The 16,362-nt window shown below is 30.8% G+C and overlaps 4 protein-coding genes across 4 annotated transcripts, besides 1 other annotated feature; 2 read left to right on the forward strand and 2 right to left on the reverse strand.

Annotated features, from left to right (window-relative positions):
* Positions 1-3,026: 3,026 nt before the first annotated feature.
* Positions 3,027-3,719: a mobile genetic element.
* A 3,050-nt stretch (positions 3,720-6,769) lies between these two features.
* Positions 6,770-7,264, reverse strand: TVAGG3_0562550 (spectrin binding; the record flags this gene model as incomplete). Its single annotated transcript, XM_001580609.1, has 1 exon — positions 6,770-7,264. One exon carries the CDS (start codon positions 7,262-7,264, stop codon positions 6,770-6,772), a length of 495 nt encoding a protein of 164 aa, XP_001580659.1.
* Positions 7,265-8,097: 833 nt separating this feature from the next.
* TVAGG3_0562560 (uncharacterized protein) lies at positions 8,098-9,669 on the forward strand (the record flags this gene model as incomplete). The annotated part of the gene is made up of 1 exon (XM_001580608.1): positions 8,149-9,666. One exon carries the CDS (start codon positions 8,149-8,151, stop codon positions 9,664-9,666), a length of 1,518 nt encoding a protein of 505 aa, XP_001580658.1.
* Positions 9,670-9,847: 178 nt separating this feature from the next.
* On the reverse strand, positions 9,848-11,947 carry TVAGG3_0562570 (cyclin-dependent kinase inhibitor 2C-related family; the record flags this gene model as incomplete). The annotated part of the gene is made up of 1 exon (XM_001580607.1): positions 9,848-11,947. The coding sequence occupies one exon, from the start codon at positions 11,945-11,947 to the stop codon at positions 9,848-9,850; it is 2,100 nt and encodes a 699-aa protein (XP_001580657.1).
* Positions 11,948-12,431: 484 nt separating this feature from the next.
* On the forward strand, positions 12,432-14,905 carry TVAGG3_0562580 (CAMK family protein kinase family; the record flags this gene model as incomplete). The annotated part of the gene is made up of 1 exon (XM_001580606.1): positions 12,446-14,893. The coding sequence occupies one exon, from the start codon at positions 12,446-12,448 to the stop codon at positions 14,891-14,893; it is 2,448 nt and encodes an 815-aa protein (XP_001580656.1).
* Positions 14,906-16,362: the final 1,457 nt, after the last annotated feature.

Genomic DNA, 16,362 nt, shown 5'->3' on the forward strand with positions numbered 1-16,362 from the left:
CGAAATCTAATGCAATCTTAAAATCATGATTAAACTGCGAATCTGGGCGCAATTTTTTAATATGTTAATATATGAAGGTACTCCTACTACTGCGAATGCTTCAAATGAAAATTCAAGAAATCAGATTAATTTGATCACATTAGTATAGTAGTGGTCAATCCAAAAACTCATATGTTGATATATAACCTATATAGATGATAATTATCGACTCTTCATTGAAATGCATAAGATTTAATAATCTCATAAATATTCTTTTTAATTTTCAGTATTTCGTGTGCATTTAGATTGCATATACCTATATATGATATTTCTAGAATGTTTTGGTTAGATATTAAGTTTTTTAGATTAATATTTTAACATTTTGATAAAACAAGCAATTGTTCCATTTTGGAATCGCGATTGAACTCTAGTTTGACTAATATGATGTTGTATGATCAAATAAATTCTAACTTCATGAGATAAATTTTGAAATTAGAAAATGCGATATCTGACTCAAATATTTATCTGAGCACATTTAACATTCAATTATAAACTAAAGTAATATACAGCAGATTCGATTTGGCTTATATTTTAAATATTCAACAAATAATCTTATAAAATTGTGCTATTCACGTTTCTCAAAGATGAATTAAGCATTTACAACTTGTGCATTGATGGAATTAGATATGGATTCTAATGTTAATCGATATTTTGTAAATTGATATATATTTTATCATGGTTTGACATTTGATCGTGTTGAAACCGGAATTGCAATATGCATCATCTATATATATAATTGTCAAAATATGAGCTATAGATTTTTAAATTATGCTCCTGATTATGAGTGACTTATATGATTATATTGAATTGAGTAGTAAGAATCATAAATATTAGAATATTACGATAATGTATTATAACCTTATAGAAGCTTAAGGCTAAAAATGATGATGAAAATGTAGCTCAAATTTAAGTCTAAAATTTTGAAAAAATTAAGTGCTTATGATAGTATGACGATATTGGTGTTTGAATGTAAGAAATTAGAGATGTATTAGAAGCATTATGAGAAAATAATAAGATATAAAAACAAATTTTATGAAATAATTTAAGTTATAAGAGGTATTAACATTGGTAATGTGTGAATAAGATAGTAGAATTGTATTGGATCTTTGATTAGTATTTTATAACAATTTATTAATGTAGATGTGATTAGAATGTTGGATTTCAAAGGAGAAAGCGGATTGTTCACTCTTGTTGGTCTGCATGTGTCATTCCGGGAGACATTGCCTGTGCATGTCTCCCAGAATGGCATACTGTTCCGCATTCATAACTTGAATGCGGAACTTTGACCGACAAGAGTGCATTGTGCACTCTTGTTGGTCTGCATGTGTCATTCCGGGAGACATTGCCTGTGCATGTCTCCCAGAATGGCATACTGTTCCGCATTCATAACTTGAATGCGGAACTTTGACCGACAAGAGTGCATTGTGCACTCTTGTTGGTCTGCATGTGTCATTCCGGGAGACATTGCCTGTGCATGTCTCCCAGAACGAGACAATTTATTGCAATCAGAATACGATTGCAAAACTTTGACCGACAAGAGTGCATTGTGCACTCTTGTTTGTCATCCACTATGATACTTAGAGAAAATACTTTACTTACATTATTTAAAATATTAATTTCCCTATTTAATATTTATTTATTATTTTTTGTGCTTTATATTCCCTATGGCATGTACTGAACTATTTTATAGACTCTACCGAGCTATCTCCACATATAAACATTTGACAATAACACATATATACTCTCTTCATATTCTAGTCTCATGACATATTATTGCAAAAGCTATATTTATACAGCATACCTCATAAAGTCTCATTATATCCCTATCTAAGCGTTCAAAACCTATTTTCCCCACGTAATCTGATTCTTCAGGCTCCGCTGATTCGATTTCTGCTGTCAGATCGTGAAAATATGAATCACATAACAAGATAAACACAAGTTACCCAACTTGATATTTTACGTAAAAAAACTCTTTAAGTTCATGTTCAAACAACATCATTTTAGAAAAATTCAATTTTTTCCAAAAGTGTGTGAATTCAAAAAGTCACAATATATCTAGTTATTACCCAGTATTAATTTTTTAATTTAGTTTTTGAGATATTCATTTTATAATACGTATTATTCAGAAAATTAAATACATTTGTAAGGGAAAACGGAATTAATAACAAATATATGAATATCGTGGAAGAGTCAATTTGAAGAAAACATTATTATTTTGGATTTGTGTTTATCTTGTTATGTGATTCATATTTTCACGATCTGACAGCAGAAATCGAATCAGCGGAGCCTGAAGAATCAGATTACGTGGGGAAAATAGGTTTTGAACGCTTAGATAGGGATATAATGAGACTTTATGAGGTATGCTGTATAAATATAGCTTTTGCAATAATATGTCATGAGACTAGAATATGAAGAGAGTATATATGTGTTATTGTCAAATGTTTATATGTGGAGATAGCTCGGTAGAGTCTATAAAATAGTTCAGTACATGCCATAGGGAATATAAAGCACAAAAATAATAAATAAATATTAAATAGGGAAATTAATATTTTAAATAATGTAAGTAAAGTATTTTCTCTAAGTATCATAGTGGATGACAAACAAGAGTGCACAATGCACTCTTGTCGGTCAAAGTTTTGCAATCGTATTCTGATTGCAATAAATTGTCTCGTTCTGGGAGACATGCACAGGCAATGTCTCCCGGAATGACACATGCAGACCAACAAGAGTGCACAATGCACTCTTGTCGGTCAAAGTTCCGCATTCAAGTTATGAATGCGGAACAGTATGCCATTCTGGGAGACATGCACAGGCAATGTCTCCCGGAATGACACATGCAGACCAACAAGAGTGCACAATGCACTCTTGTCGGTCAAAGTTCCGCATTCAAGTTATGAATGCGGAACAGTATGCCATTCTGGGAGACATGCACAGGCAATGTCTCCCGGAATGAGACACTGCGACCGTCAGGAGTGCATATTATCATCAAAAATTCAAAAAAAAACATTTTTCTTTTTTCTTTGGCGAAAAATGTACTTATTTTTTTCGAAATTTTCGAAATATGATTTTTTCGGGAGACTTTTTCAAAATTTTAATATGATAAATATGAGTTATTTTATGTTCTCTATTTGAGAGTCTGCTTATTTTTGAGTATTGAGCAAGATTGAAAAATGAGAATATTTAGGAACATAATAAATCGATTTATCTCGTCATGTAGTTCATATTTTCGCGTTCTGAGAGCGGAAAACGCATTTTTTGAATGCGTAGATTCCGAATCACACGGAAAAAATAGGTTTTAATAAGAAAAATAGACAATTTATGAAGTAACAAAGCACATAGTATTATAAAAAAGAAAAACATTTTTCTCATATGAAAGAAAATATAACGTATTTTTTACAGAGCGTAGGTATATATCGAGCCAATTCACACCATAAATTCTTTTCTCGTTCTCGGGCCTATAAACAACCTGAGGTGCACAACAATATTAACTTATACTGCTGTTATCTGGATTTGAATCCTCAATTGAGAGAATTCCAGATAACTTCAGTATAAACAAACCATATACATGTTTCCTCCTTGCTTCTAGGCCAAGCATAACAAGTACATTACCTTAGAGCAAATCTCATTCGGAGTTTCTCATTTAATGAGAGACTCCGAATGAAATTTGCCTATTTGATTAATATCGTGCTTTATGAGATGCAAATTCTGATGATAAATATTGATCTAGAGCTTATATAAGATGCGAAGAAACTTCAAAAAAAGCTAACCGGTAAAGACAGCAACTTGCAACACCAAGTTGCTCACGTAGTGATTACAAGCATATCTGCAAGGCAATCCTCAGGATGCAGAACTTTGCCTGCAATCAGAAAAGAGATTGCAGCAGAGTAACCGGTAAAGACAGCAACTTGCAACACCAAGTTGCTCACGTAGTGATTACAAGCATATCTGCAAGGCAATGTCCTCAGGATGCAGAACTCTGCCTGCAATCAGAAAAGAGATTGCAGCAGAGTAACCGGTAAAGACAGCAACTTGCAAAGTCAAGCAGTTTCTGAGATTTTGATTTATAAATCATAAACCTTCATGCTTGATGATTTTGTAGAATTGTTAACTCATGTCATCAGTTAATGCTCACCTAAGGGAGGTGTTTTGCGGGAGCTGGGGGTATCTTGGTGAGTACTCAGGAGGCCAAGAAGGGCACCCCAACCGACATTTTGCTGATGGATTGAGTTCGCAACCATTTTTATAACCGTAAAAACCGTCGGGACAAAACAACTTGAATAATTGAATTTTTTAATGATAATGATTGTGAAATAACATGTAACTATAATTTAAGAATGCCATATTTTTGTTAAAAAAAATTTCGAAAAGTGAGAGATTTTCCGTTCTAATAAATATATTTGATAACCGGTGTGTCTCCCGGAATCAAATAAATTATCATATCGAGAATCGGAGATCCTTGCAGTTTCGATTTTTTCGAAAAGTGAGAGATTTTCCGTTCTAATAAATATATTTGATAACCGGGGTGTCCCCCGGAATCAAATAAATTAGCATTACTAACATTCCTTTTTTATTTAAAATTTTCAATTCTTAAAACAAAGTTTTACTTCTATTTAATTATTTGCCATGAAAGTATAGAACATTAAAAATTTATCCTACTACCTCCACCCTTATAATACCTTCAAAAAAATTATATCTCAATTTATTTTCTATCTTTATATTGATGTGCTTATTCAAAAACACTAAATCATAAGTCTTCAGTTCTCAAAATACTCTCAAATTATCTCATTGCGCATATTTTGAAATTTGATAATTTTAAATTGTTAAAAAATTCATTAATCACAGTAAAATATCTATATACAACAATTAACTAACCGATTTCACATCTTGAACATTCGCATTTATTTAATATATTTGAATATCATTTACATCTTATTGAATTAGATCATAAATCACAGTTCCTTAATATACTATCTAGCTAATCATTATTGTTGCACAACTTACATTTGATTAAACACACGTGTATAATTCTGTACAACTCATATCTCTATCAATACTTTATTTATAATCAAAACAAAGGTTAAAATTGTATACCCTGTCACTGTAGAGTATTCTCCCAACTTTAAAGTGAAAATCAAAATTTGATATTTTAGTAATTTCATGTGAGATCGTTATTTTATAGGAAAACATACTGAAAATGTTTATAAGATGTTTCTCTATCATATGCCAAAATATCATGGTTTAAATGCTCTCCTAAGTGTCTATAACTGAATTTTAGGGCAATAACCTTATTCTAAATGTTGGGAAAGTAGGGTACTAAAATGTAATGATTTATTTTAAAAGTTAAAGAATATCATAAATTAATGAAAGATATGGAAAGAAAGATGATGCTATAAAATAATGATATATATTAAAGGTAAGAGAAGATAACAAAAAATTGAAAAATATGAATGGAAATAGAACTTCAAAATTAAATAATAGATATGAATATTAAGAGAATATCAAAAAACTATAATTAACATGTTAAGAAACAGAATTATATATATCAGTGATTGATATGAAAAGAAAGAGTAAAAGTTCCGCATTGACATCTGCACCATGTTCAACTAGGAATGCAACAATTTCAAATGAGCGCATATGAATGGCAAAAGCAAGAGGGCATTGATTATCATAAAAAGAATCTGATAATAAAATGATAGGAATGAATGGAAAGATAATTCCAGGAAAGTAAGATATATATCTAATTTAAATGAATATGATAATATAAAGATAAAAATGGAAAAAAAGTTAATGTAATAAAATATTGAAAGATGTCATGAAAAGAAAGGGAAAGTAATAAAACAAAGATAAATATGAAAAGAAAGAGAATGTTATAAAACTATGAAAAAAAAGAATAGAAAGAGATTGTCATAATATAATGATTGAAATTGAGTTAAAGAGAATAAGTCTCATGTTAACATCTGCACCATTTTCAACTAGGAAGGTAACAATTTCCAGTGATTTTTTAAAGATTGCATAAGTGAGGGGACATGCACTACCTTTAGATGAATTCGATGATAAGATGGTATATATTTAAAAAAAGAGAATTACATAAAGCAAATATAGATCTGAAATCAAAAAGAATGGAATAATATATAGGTAGATATGGAAAGAATAAGAATTCCATATAACCATGGCAAATTCCATAAAATAACGATTGAAATAGAAATAAAGTGAAAAAGTATCTTGTTGACATTTGCACCATTTTCAACTAATATTTTAACAATTTCAAGTGAGTTCTTTAAGATTGCAGTAGTGAGAGGGCATGAATGAATGTCAAAAGAATATAAAAATTCATTGATAGACATAAATAACAAATGGAACGAAATAAAAAAACAATAAATATCAAAACAAAATAAATATAATGAAATAACAAGTGATATAAAAAGAAATTGAATGTTATAAAATAATCATAGATATAGAAAGAAGATGGATTTTATAAGTTAGAGATAGATATGTTAAGAAATAGAATTGCAGTAAATAATGAAATATATGACTCAAAAAAGAATGTGATAATAAGTTAATTATAGATCTGAAAAAAAGGAGAAATACTGTTATGTTGACATCTACGCCATGGCTAATTAATAATTCAACAAATTCTATTGAAAAATCTTTGATTGCAATATCGAGAAGACTGTTATCAATATTAAAAGGATTTCATTAAACAATGATAAATATTGAAAGAAAGAGTATATTATAAAATAATTATAAATATGGACAGTAACAAAATGTAAATCTCGTTAACATCTGCACCATTAGAGAATAAATACGATGCAATTTCATAATTTCCGAAATACATGCTTTCTGCTATTGAATCAAAACTTTGCCCAAAATTTGTTTGAAGGTATTCAGCAATTTCATAATTATGAAATTGTAATGCTGTACTAATCATGTTATCAAATGATTTTCCATCTTCTATCATTCGCATAAAAATGTTTTTATTATCGCTTTGGGCAGCATATTCATCTGAGTTTTTGGAATACCAAGCTCCTTTGTTCTTCAAGTAATTGAAGCACAACTCTAATCCATATTTAATTGCACAATCAAGTGGTGTAATATCATTAATTCTTTTGTTAATATTAATATCAAGATCGGGGAATTTATTCTTAAGATCATCAACTTTATCCCAAGCAATATAGTATAATGGAGATTCTTTTGAATATAAATTGAGGATTTCTTCTTCTTTCATTTTAACTATAAAGTTTTCAAATTTGAAACCTTTGTGATACAATAGTGTCGCTAATTTCTCATTTTCCGGTTTGATTATATATGAGAATTCGTTTGATATTTTTTTATAAAGTTCGCTAAATAATTGAATACCCTTTTGATGGATATTTTGCTTGTTCTAATGAGGTCTATGATTTGTGATGAATGTTCTGAAATATTATTGTAATTAACCTCATATATTAATTTTGAAGCATTACTATGGTATTTGAATACTTCAATTGGCTTAAGGTCGCTAAAATCAATGTTATTTTCAATTGGTTCTTGTTTTGAACTTGTCATAATTCCAAATAATTTTATTTCAAAAAGTGTCGATAATTAAAAATTATTCAAGATCTCGAGCCCAAAACTTTGCTCAAAATTTTTTCAAGTTTCGAGAGATTCTTATAACGTTAGCATGAACAAAATCATCAACAAAAATCTTGCCCATTAGATTCTATGTGATGATCATAACGATGACCTATAGGGAGTTCTAGAATTTTGCATGTCCTTTTTTGAGATATCCTCATATTAATTTCGCTGGAATATGCATTTCTAGTGTATTACCTATAATTTTTAGTTATGATCATAGACTCAGTGGATTAAATATAATTGCTGTAACTAATTATCATGGATATTGATCAATGAACACGTAGAATCAGTTTTGTCTTAATGTATATTTTATTAATAAATCTATAAGAAGTCTATTAATTCAACAATAGCAAAATTTGCATCTAATATTTAAGAATATGCCTTCGAAATTTTTCGAATTTGAAACTCCATTATGAGATGAACTGTAAAAGTTAATTTGTAATAATTGCAATTTTTTTGTAAGAGAAAAAAAAAGCAAAACCGACGAAGATTTAAATCATGAAAACTAAATCCCGAGTCTCTATTCAATCAATGCCATCAATTAAGAGTCTCAGGGAGTTGTTAATGAGCGATGCAATGAGCTATTATACAGAAGCGACAGAAAATAATCAATACGTTAGTCAATTAAGAGAAGTAACAAGAGAATTAGCGAACAAATCTGCATTATACACAGGTTTGAAGAAGGAATACCTTTGCAGGTCAGGAACTCTTGAAATGCTAAAAAAGCAAAAATCTGAAAAAAATAATTTCACAGACGAAGAACTCCAAACTAAACAAAGTTATGTCCAGCAATTAAAAGAGATTAATAAAAAGCTTTCACAACAAATTGATGACGCTCAAGAAGAGCTTAAAGGTTTATTCAATCAAATTTCTACATTAAAGTATAGTTCGAGCCAAATCAGAGAAGATAGTGAATATACTAATGTTTTAATCCAAATTAACGAACTTCAATCTAAAAATACGGCTAAAAAACAAAAAATCGAATTATTAGAAAAAACGAGACAAGAAAAGCAGAATACTATCTCAATTCTTCAATCCCAGAAGTGTGACCTTATTAAATCGCAAGAAGAACTTTTAGCAGAGCAAAAACAAATCGAAGATCAAATTACTTCCGCTCTTAAAGATCTAGGGTTATCAGTTTTGGATACTACTATTGATAAAGAGCGTGTTGATTTCATCAGTAAGGCTGCAGAAGATAACAGAAAGATTGTTTCGGAACTTGAGCCAATAATTGAGAGATCCATCAACATTGAAGAGTGCGAAAAGAAAGCTGCTGCTATTACATCAGCAAATGGCCATAGAAAAGATACAAACCAAGAATACATTGTCAAAATTGATATCCAAAATACGAAAAAGAAAGGGTATATTCAAAATACTCAGCCATTACGTACACCTTCTTCTCCACCTCGTATGAAATCCTCTACTAAATCTACTGCTTCAGTTTTCATTCAACGAATCAAAGAAAGATTTGATCGTAGAATAAAGGCTGTCGAGAAAATGAACAAAGAGACACAACTTTTGGCTGCTAAATATGAAAACCAAGCAGGTCCAATCCAACAAAAATACGAAGAAAAACAGAAACTTTTAGATGATCTCCAGAACCAATTAGATACGGCCAAGAATGCCCGTGATGAGCTTAACGCGACATTAAAGACACTTAGCGGACTCAAGGATGAAGAAAGAGAGACTTTAATGCAGGTAAATACTGCAATCAGGTCAGCAACTAACGCTTATGCTGAAAGAAGTAGAATAAAGGCCATGAAGGCTGAAGCCCAAGAGATAAGAGAAGAAGCAGAGAGGATGAAAGCAGAAAATGACATAAAAGAAGCTGCAATTAAGAAGAAATCTGAAGAATTAGGTGAAGTTGAGGTTGAATTCAGGAGAGACCAACTCATGGCCCAAAAAGAAGAAGATATTCTCAAACAATTGAACTCTGATATCCAGGAATTCTTAAATCAAGGTAATGAAGAGGAGGAAGAAACAATAACGGAAATTATTCCTCCATCTTCTCAATAAATTTAAATAAACTTTTGTAAATTTTCAATAATATTTTCAAAATTATATTTTTCATCAGATATTTTTATATTTCTACATGGAAACTGAATCAAAAAAAGCAATTATCATTATTAATAAGTGATTATTTAAAAAAAACCCAATGATGCATCTAAAAGAAATGATTCGAAAATTTTGTATACGCTTATTTGTTATTTGCATTATATAAAAGAAGAAATTCAACTATTTCTATATTATTTTTATCTGCTGCAATCTGAAGAGCAGTTTGTCCATATATATCTTTTTCGTCAATATTTGAACCATGTGAAAGAAGAAATTCAACTATTTCTATATTATTTTTATCTGCTGCAACATGAAGAGCTGTTTGTCCATATTTATCTTTTTCGCCGATATTTGAACCATGTGAGAGAAGAAATTCAGCTGTTTCTTTATTATATAACAATGCTACATAATGTAGAGCTGTTCGTCCAATATTAGCTTTTTCATTGATATTTGCGCCATGTGAAAGAAGTAATTCCACGATTTCTTTATTATGATTAATTACTGTAATGTGAGGAGTGGTTTTTCCGTTATTATCTTTTTCGTTGAAATTATAAAGAACATATTCTCCCATTCCTTTTTTATCATTATATACTGCAATATGGAGAGCGGTTTTGCCGTAATTATTTTTTTCATTGATATCAGCACTATATGATAGAAGTAATTCAACCATATCTTTATGATCTTTACCTGCTACATAATGAAGGGCAGTGTTTCCTCTTTCATCTTTTTCACTGACATTAACACCATTTGAAAGAAGTAATTCGGCTATCTCTTTATAATTTCTTTGTGCTGCACAATGAAGAGCGGTTTGTCCATCATTATCTTTTTCATTGATATTTGTACCTTGTGAAAGAAGAAGTTCGACTATTTCTTTACTATTATTACGTGTCGCATAATGAAGAGCGGTTTCACCATATTCAGTTTTTTCATCGATATATGCGCCATGCGAAATAAGAATTTGGGCTATTTCTTTTCTTTTTCTTTCTGCTGCATAATGAAGAGCGGTGTATCCATAAAGATCTTTTTCGTTGATATTTGCACCATGTGAAATAAGAAATTCGGCTGTTTCTTTACTCCCAAACTCTATTGCAATATGAAGAGCTGTTTTTCTATAATCATTTTTTTCATTGATATTTGCACCATATGATAGAAGTAATTCAACAATATCTTTATAATTTTTATTTGCAGTAATATGAAGAATTATTCTTTGGAAAACACGTTCTGTATTGACATTTGCACCATTTGAAAGAAGAAGTTTGACGATTTCTTTATTATTATTATCTGTTGCAATATGAAGAGCTGTATTTGCGAATTCATCATTTTCATTGATATCTGCGCCAAGTGAAAGGAAATATTCGCAAAGGGATAGAATATCAAAATATGTTGAATATACAAAACATTTGTTAATATCATTTGTTTGGTCAAAATAAACAAAAAATGATTCAAGATTTCTATACATTTGACAATAATTCATATCGATCTTTAAATTGTATTCATTCATCAAGAATGTAACAAAATCAATGTTGTGTGAAATAATTGCATATTCCATGCATTCTTTATCTGGTGTTTGATATTTCAAACATTCACTCATGATCTCTTTGTTTTTTCCTAAAAATGAAAATTGAAGACATATTTGAGTTATTTCTGAGTTAAATTTTGTTCTTAATAACTTGAAACAATCCACAGCCCCATGGTAACAACATAATTCAAGTAATGAATATCTTTCATTAGGTTTTGGATATAATTTGCTTTTAAGTTTTTGATCTTCATCAAATCCTTCTCTTTCAATGAATTGAATGAATCTTTCTTTGTCGTCATTTATAATTGCTCTGTAAATTGTATCTTCTTTAAGAATATCTAGATCTTCATATGTAAATTTGTTGAAATCATATAAATTGACTAATTTAATTCCATATTCTTTGTAAAACAGGTAGTTAGAAATAGAAGCAATATTTTTGACTTTTGTTATATGATAATCATCAGATATGAATTTCGCAAGAGCCAAATATGACTTTGAAAAGAAGTTGTTATACGGTATGATATTTAAAATATCTTTTATGATATTTTCTGGGAGGTATTTCTTCGAATCAATCAGATTTGTTTTGATCATTTTGTAAATCGACCTTAAATCTTCTTCATTTTTCGTTTTTAACTGATACAATGCATTATACGAATCAATGTGGTATTTGTAGATACTTCTCAGCTTATTGTATTCATTTGTACTAGAGTCTTGATCAGACATTTATAAAAAATTTTGAAATCTTAGGGTTATGAAAAAAAAATCAAATCGATTTAGAGATATTCAGTATTTTAAGAATCTAAATTTATATATACTTATCAGTTCAGAGAATATATTTAGATGAATGCCTTGATCAGACGTCTAAGTCTTCCCGACACGATATGGGTCTTAAAAATGTTTCCAAACTTCAGGTACTCTATACCATATTCCCATTTCCCCATATATAGTAATCAATTTAAAAGACAGAAACAATAAACAATATCAGAATATTAGAATATAACTGGGTACAATTTGTTTGTTTATCCTTGAATAGCAATAAACTTGATATTCACAAAAATATTTTGATTTGATTGATATTCAATAACTGTCCTAGGCTTTAATTCAATAATGCTACAGTGATGATAAAAGACTCCGAAATTGAAGCTCCAATGCTCTATATTTATAAAATTTGAAAAAAACAATAAAAAAATAACAAATTTTTTATATTCAAATTTTAAACAGATGTCTATGGATAATTATACGGTAAAGAAAGTCATAGGTGAAGGTGCCTATGGCCGAGCTGTCCTATGTGTTGAAAAAGCATCAGGCGAGTACTGTGTAATCAAAGAAATTGCTATGGCAAATCTTAGTGCCCAAGAACAAAAAGATGCGAAGAAGGAAGTTAAGATTCTTTCATCTCTTCATCATCCTAACATCATTGGTTATCGTACAAGCTTCAACGCGAAAAACGTTCTTCATATTGTCATGGATTATGCAGATAACGGAGATCTTTTTACACAAATTCAGAATGCTCGAGGTGTACACTTCAAGGAAGACCAAATTCTCGATTGGTTCGTCCAAATTTGCCTTGCTCTTAAACATATTCACGATAGAAAAATTTTACACAGAGATATCAAGTGCCAGAACATTTTCTTAATGAAAAATGGTATGATCAAAATGGGTGATTTCGGTATTGCAAAGATTTTGGATCACACAACACAATTATCTAAAACAGCGATTGGTACACCATATTACTTGTCCCCAGAAATATGCGAAGGCAAAGCTTACAACTCCAAGTCTGATATTTGGTCCCTTGGATGCGTCCTTTATGAGCTTTGTACGCTGAATCATGCTTTCGATGCAAATTGCATGAACGGTTTGATCATGAAGATTCTCCGTTCGAAGCATGCTCCTATCCCTTACTACTACAGCCAGCCACTTCGTTCTCTTGTCGATAGTTTGTTAAATAAAGATGCTAAAAAGCGTCCATCAATCAACCAAATCCTTAAACTCGACTTTATTCGTAATAGAATCGGTAACTTACTTAGCGCTACGATGCAGAAGATCGAATTTAGCCATACTGTATTTCATAAAGTCAAAGCTTGTGAAACACCAGATAATTTGAAGCCAGAAAACTTCCACAAACAAGAAGAATTAGCTCCTATATCAGAAGATAAGCCACAAGTCCAACCTCAGCAAGTTGCCCCATCAAATAACGTTATTAACAACAAACCGCACGTTAAACCTACACCAAAACCATACGCTCCTATCAAGCAGGCCCAACCACCTGCTCCTGAGAAGCCGCCGATCGCCAAACGCCCATCTCCAGCAAATGCTCCAGCAATTGCAAAGAGACCATCACCGGCTGCACCTAAAAAACCAAAAGTAAGCCTTGTAGCTGCTGCCGCCGCTGAAAAACCAGCGAAAGGAGGAATGAAGTTAACATCTCATTCAAATCAATCGAAAGAAGAACTAATTAAGAAGAAGAACGAGATGGTTATGGCTGAAAGAGAGAAACAGAAGCAATTAAAGGCAGCCAGAGAAGAAGAAGCCAGAAAACAAGAAGAAATTGAGAACCAAAAGAGATTAGAAGTCCAAGAAAAGCACAAACAAGCAGCATTAGAGAGAAAGAGAAAACTTGAAGAGCTCAAACGCGAAGATGCTGCTCGAAAGAAGAAATTTGATAATCTTGAAGCTCCTTTCAAAGCCCAGATGAAAGCTCCACCTCCACAACCATCCAAACCTGCAAGAGCTCGTCCAGCACTTCCATCTTCTTCTAATTCTGAGTCTCCAAGGTCAACTGGAAGTAATCAGAGTTCCGACAACGAACAGAAAGGTTCAGACAGGCTAACGGCATCACCACGTAGCGATGAAGACGAGAAGCCAATGAAAGTCACAGTCAGACCAGGCAAAGTAAAGAAGCGGGATGAAGAAATTTCAAATCTCAGAGAAATGATCCAGAGGAAACGCGCTGAGTTAAGAAGACAAGCAATGGCTGAGAAAGAAAACGTTATCAAGATCGGTGGCGTAGAAATCCCAGCAGATATACCAAAGCAACAACCAGAAAATCAACAAAAATCTGAACCTCAGAAAATTGAACAGCCTCAGAAAATTGAGGAACCTCAGAAAATTTCAGAGCCACCAAAACCAGAAGAGAAGAAACCAGAGCCTGTTCAAGATAAGAAAGAAGGCGAAATCAAGGTCCAAGAAGACAAGAAAGAAGGTGAAAAGCCGAAGAAGAGTTTCCAAGATTTCATTGATATGTCAAGTAGTGACGAAAGCGATGACGAAGCAAACGAACTTATTGAGTTGGCCGCCATTGCTAAGAGCATCTTCGATAACCCACCAGATGACGATGAAGCTGAAGAAGAAGGCGAAGAACACCATGAAGAAGAAAAACCAGCACCAGGAAAATTCATTTTCAATGGAAAAGAATTGATTTTGGATTACGTCAGTGGTGATGATTCATTGAGCTACAGAGTTGAAGCATTAAGACAGTTCATTGAACAGGGTTTGGGATTAGACACTTTCCTTGCTATATATAAACTGTTGACTGATGAATCTGATAACATGTCTGATGTCGATATCGATAAGAAGACAAAGGAAATCTTGCATACAAAGGATCAGTTGACATTCTACCCTCTACTTAACCAATTGATCAAGTGTGAAGATACACTTAACCAAGCATAAACATGTATATATATATTAATAAATAAATATTTTTTTTAAATGAATACACTCTTTCTCTCGCAATCAAGAAAGTTAAATTCATATTATTAAGTATGTCGAGACTTGCAAACGCAGATATTTTATTGTATTATGAAAGGTAAACGAAAAAGATCGCTCATGAAGAGAAATATTCGATGTTAAGAAAGTAAATTTTTTATTAGTTAGACTGATTTCAGAAATTTTCTTTGAAGAAACGCCTTTTTGGTTTTTTCTTCTACAGTTGCATATAAAATATGCAAAAGTAAGGATTTGTAATTAAAAAAAAATTAGAATTCGGTAAATTAATCGTTAGTTCTTTGATGATATTAATCATTCTTTATTATAACAAGATTGTGGTAATAATTACTGTGTATGATCGTGTATACTTGCACGAAATTTTGATAAGTTTCGAAAACTATTTGTAATATGTTCAAATATATATTATAATTCAATAATACGTTATGTCATTAACTGAAAACAATCGACATATTGTGATTGAAGAAAATCGATATCAATATTTTAATTTTTCGACCCCTTTTTGACTGAAAGACATTACCTTCGACACCCGGAATAAATTCCTCTTTGAATATTTTTCCCAAATTTTTTCTATTTGAGAAAAAGCCTAAACAAATTTGTAGAAAATGTTGCCATTTTTTACAATTCTCAATTTTTTTGGAAAAATGAGGTTAAAAATCTTGAAGAATTTGAAATAATATAGAAAGAAATCAATTTTGATGCATTCTAAATCGATAGATGCGTTTTATTTTTGTAATTATAAAATATTTTCCTAAAATATGTCAAATATTCAACAAAATTAAATTTAATGATATAAAAATAAAACTTATTTACCAAAATTTTTGTTCACTCATAACTTTCTATCAAATTCAATATATACTACTATATAGGTCATTAAGCATTGTAAATAATCCAAAAATATACCTGGTTCGAATTAAAAATTTGCTTCACATGCTTAAAAAACATAGTAGACATATAGAAAATAATCCGCAATATCATGATTTTATTCAAAAGTAAGTTCAAGATATCATGAATATTGCAATTCTATAAACAATCTGAATTAAATATGTAGTAAACTCGCATATTTAGACTTCTCATCATAATCTTTTTATCAGTTAATGACTATTGCTATAGAACAAGCAACATTAGTTCTGTATCTCTTAATCAAACATAAGTTAAGCTAAGGGAGTTGACATTTTATCACATGATAGTATTTATAATATTATTTCAGAATTTCTAGACAACATGTTGTTTCAATATTGTTTTAATTTTGTTATGCCAAAATAGCACTTTGGTTATCATTGGTAATTCGTAAGGTTGCTACTGTTGTAATATTTCGAAAAAATAAAAGTATTAACTTTAATGCAAGATAAAATGAGTTGGATATCGAAAATTGGATCTTGCAATATTAATATTTTTCAATCCCTAGTATATCA

The sequence above is a fragment of the Trichomonas vaginalis genome, chromosome II (genome assembly GCF_026262505.1).
Source record: "Trichomonas vaginalis G3 chromosome II, whole genome shotgun sequence".
NCBI lineage: Eukaryota > Parabasalia > Trichomonadida > Trichomonadidae > Trichomonas > Trichomonas vaginalis.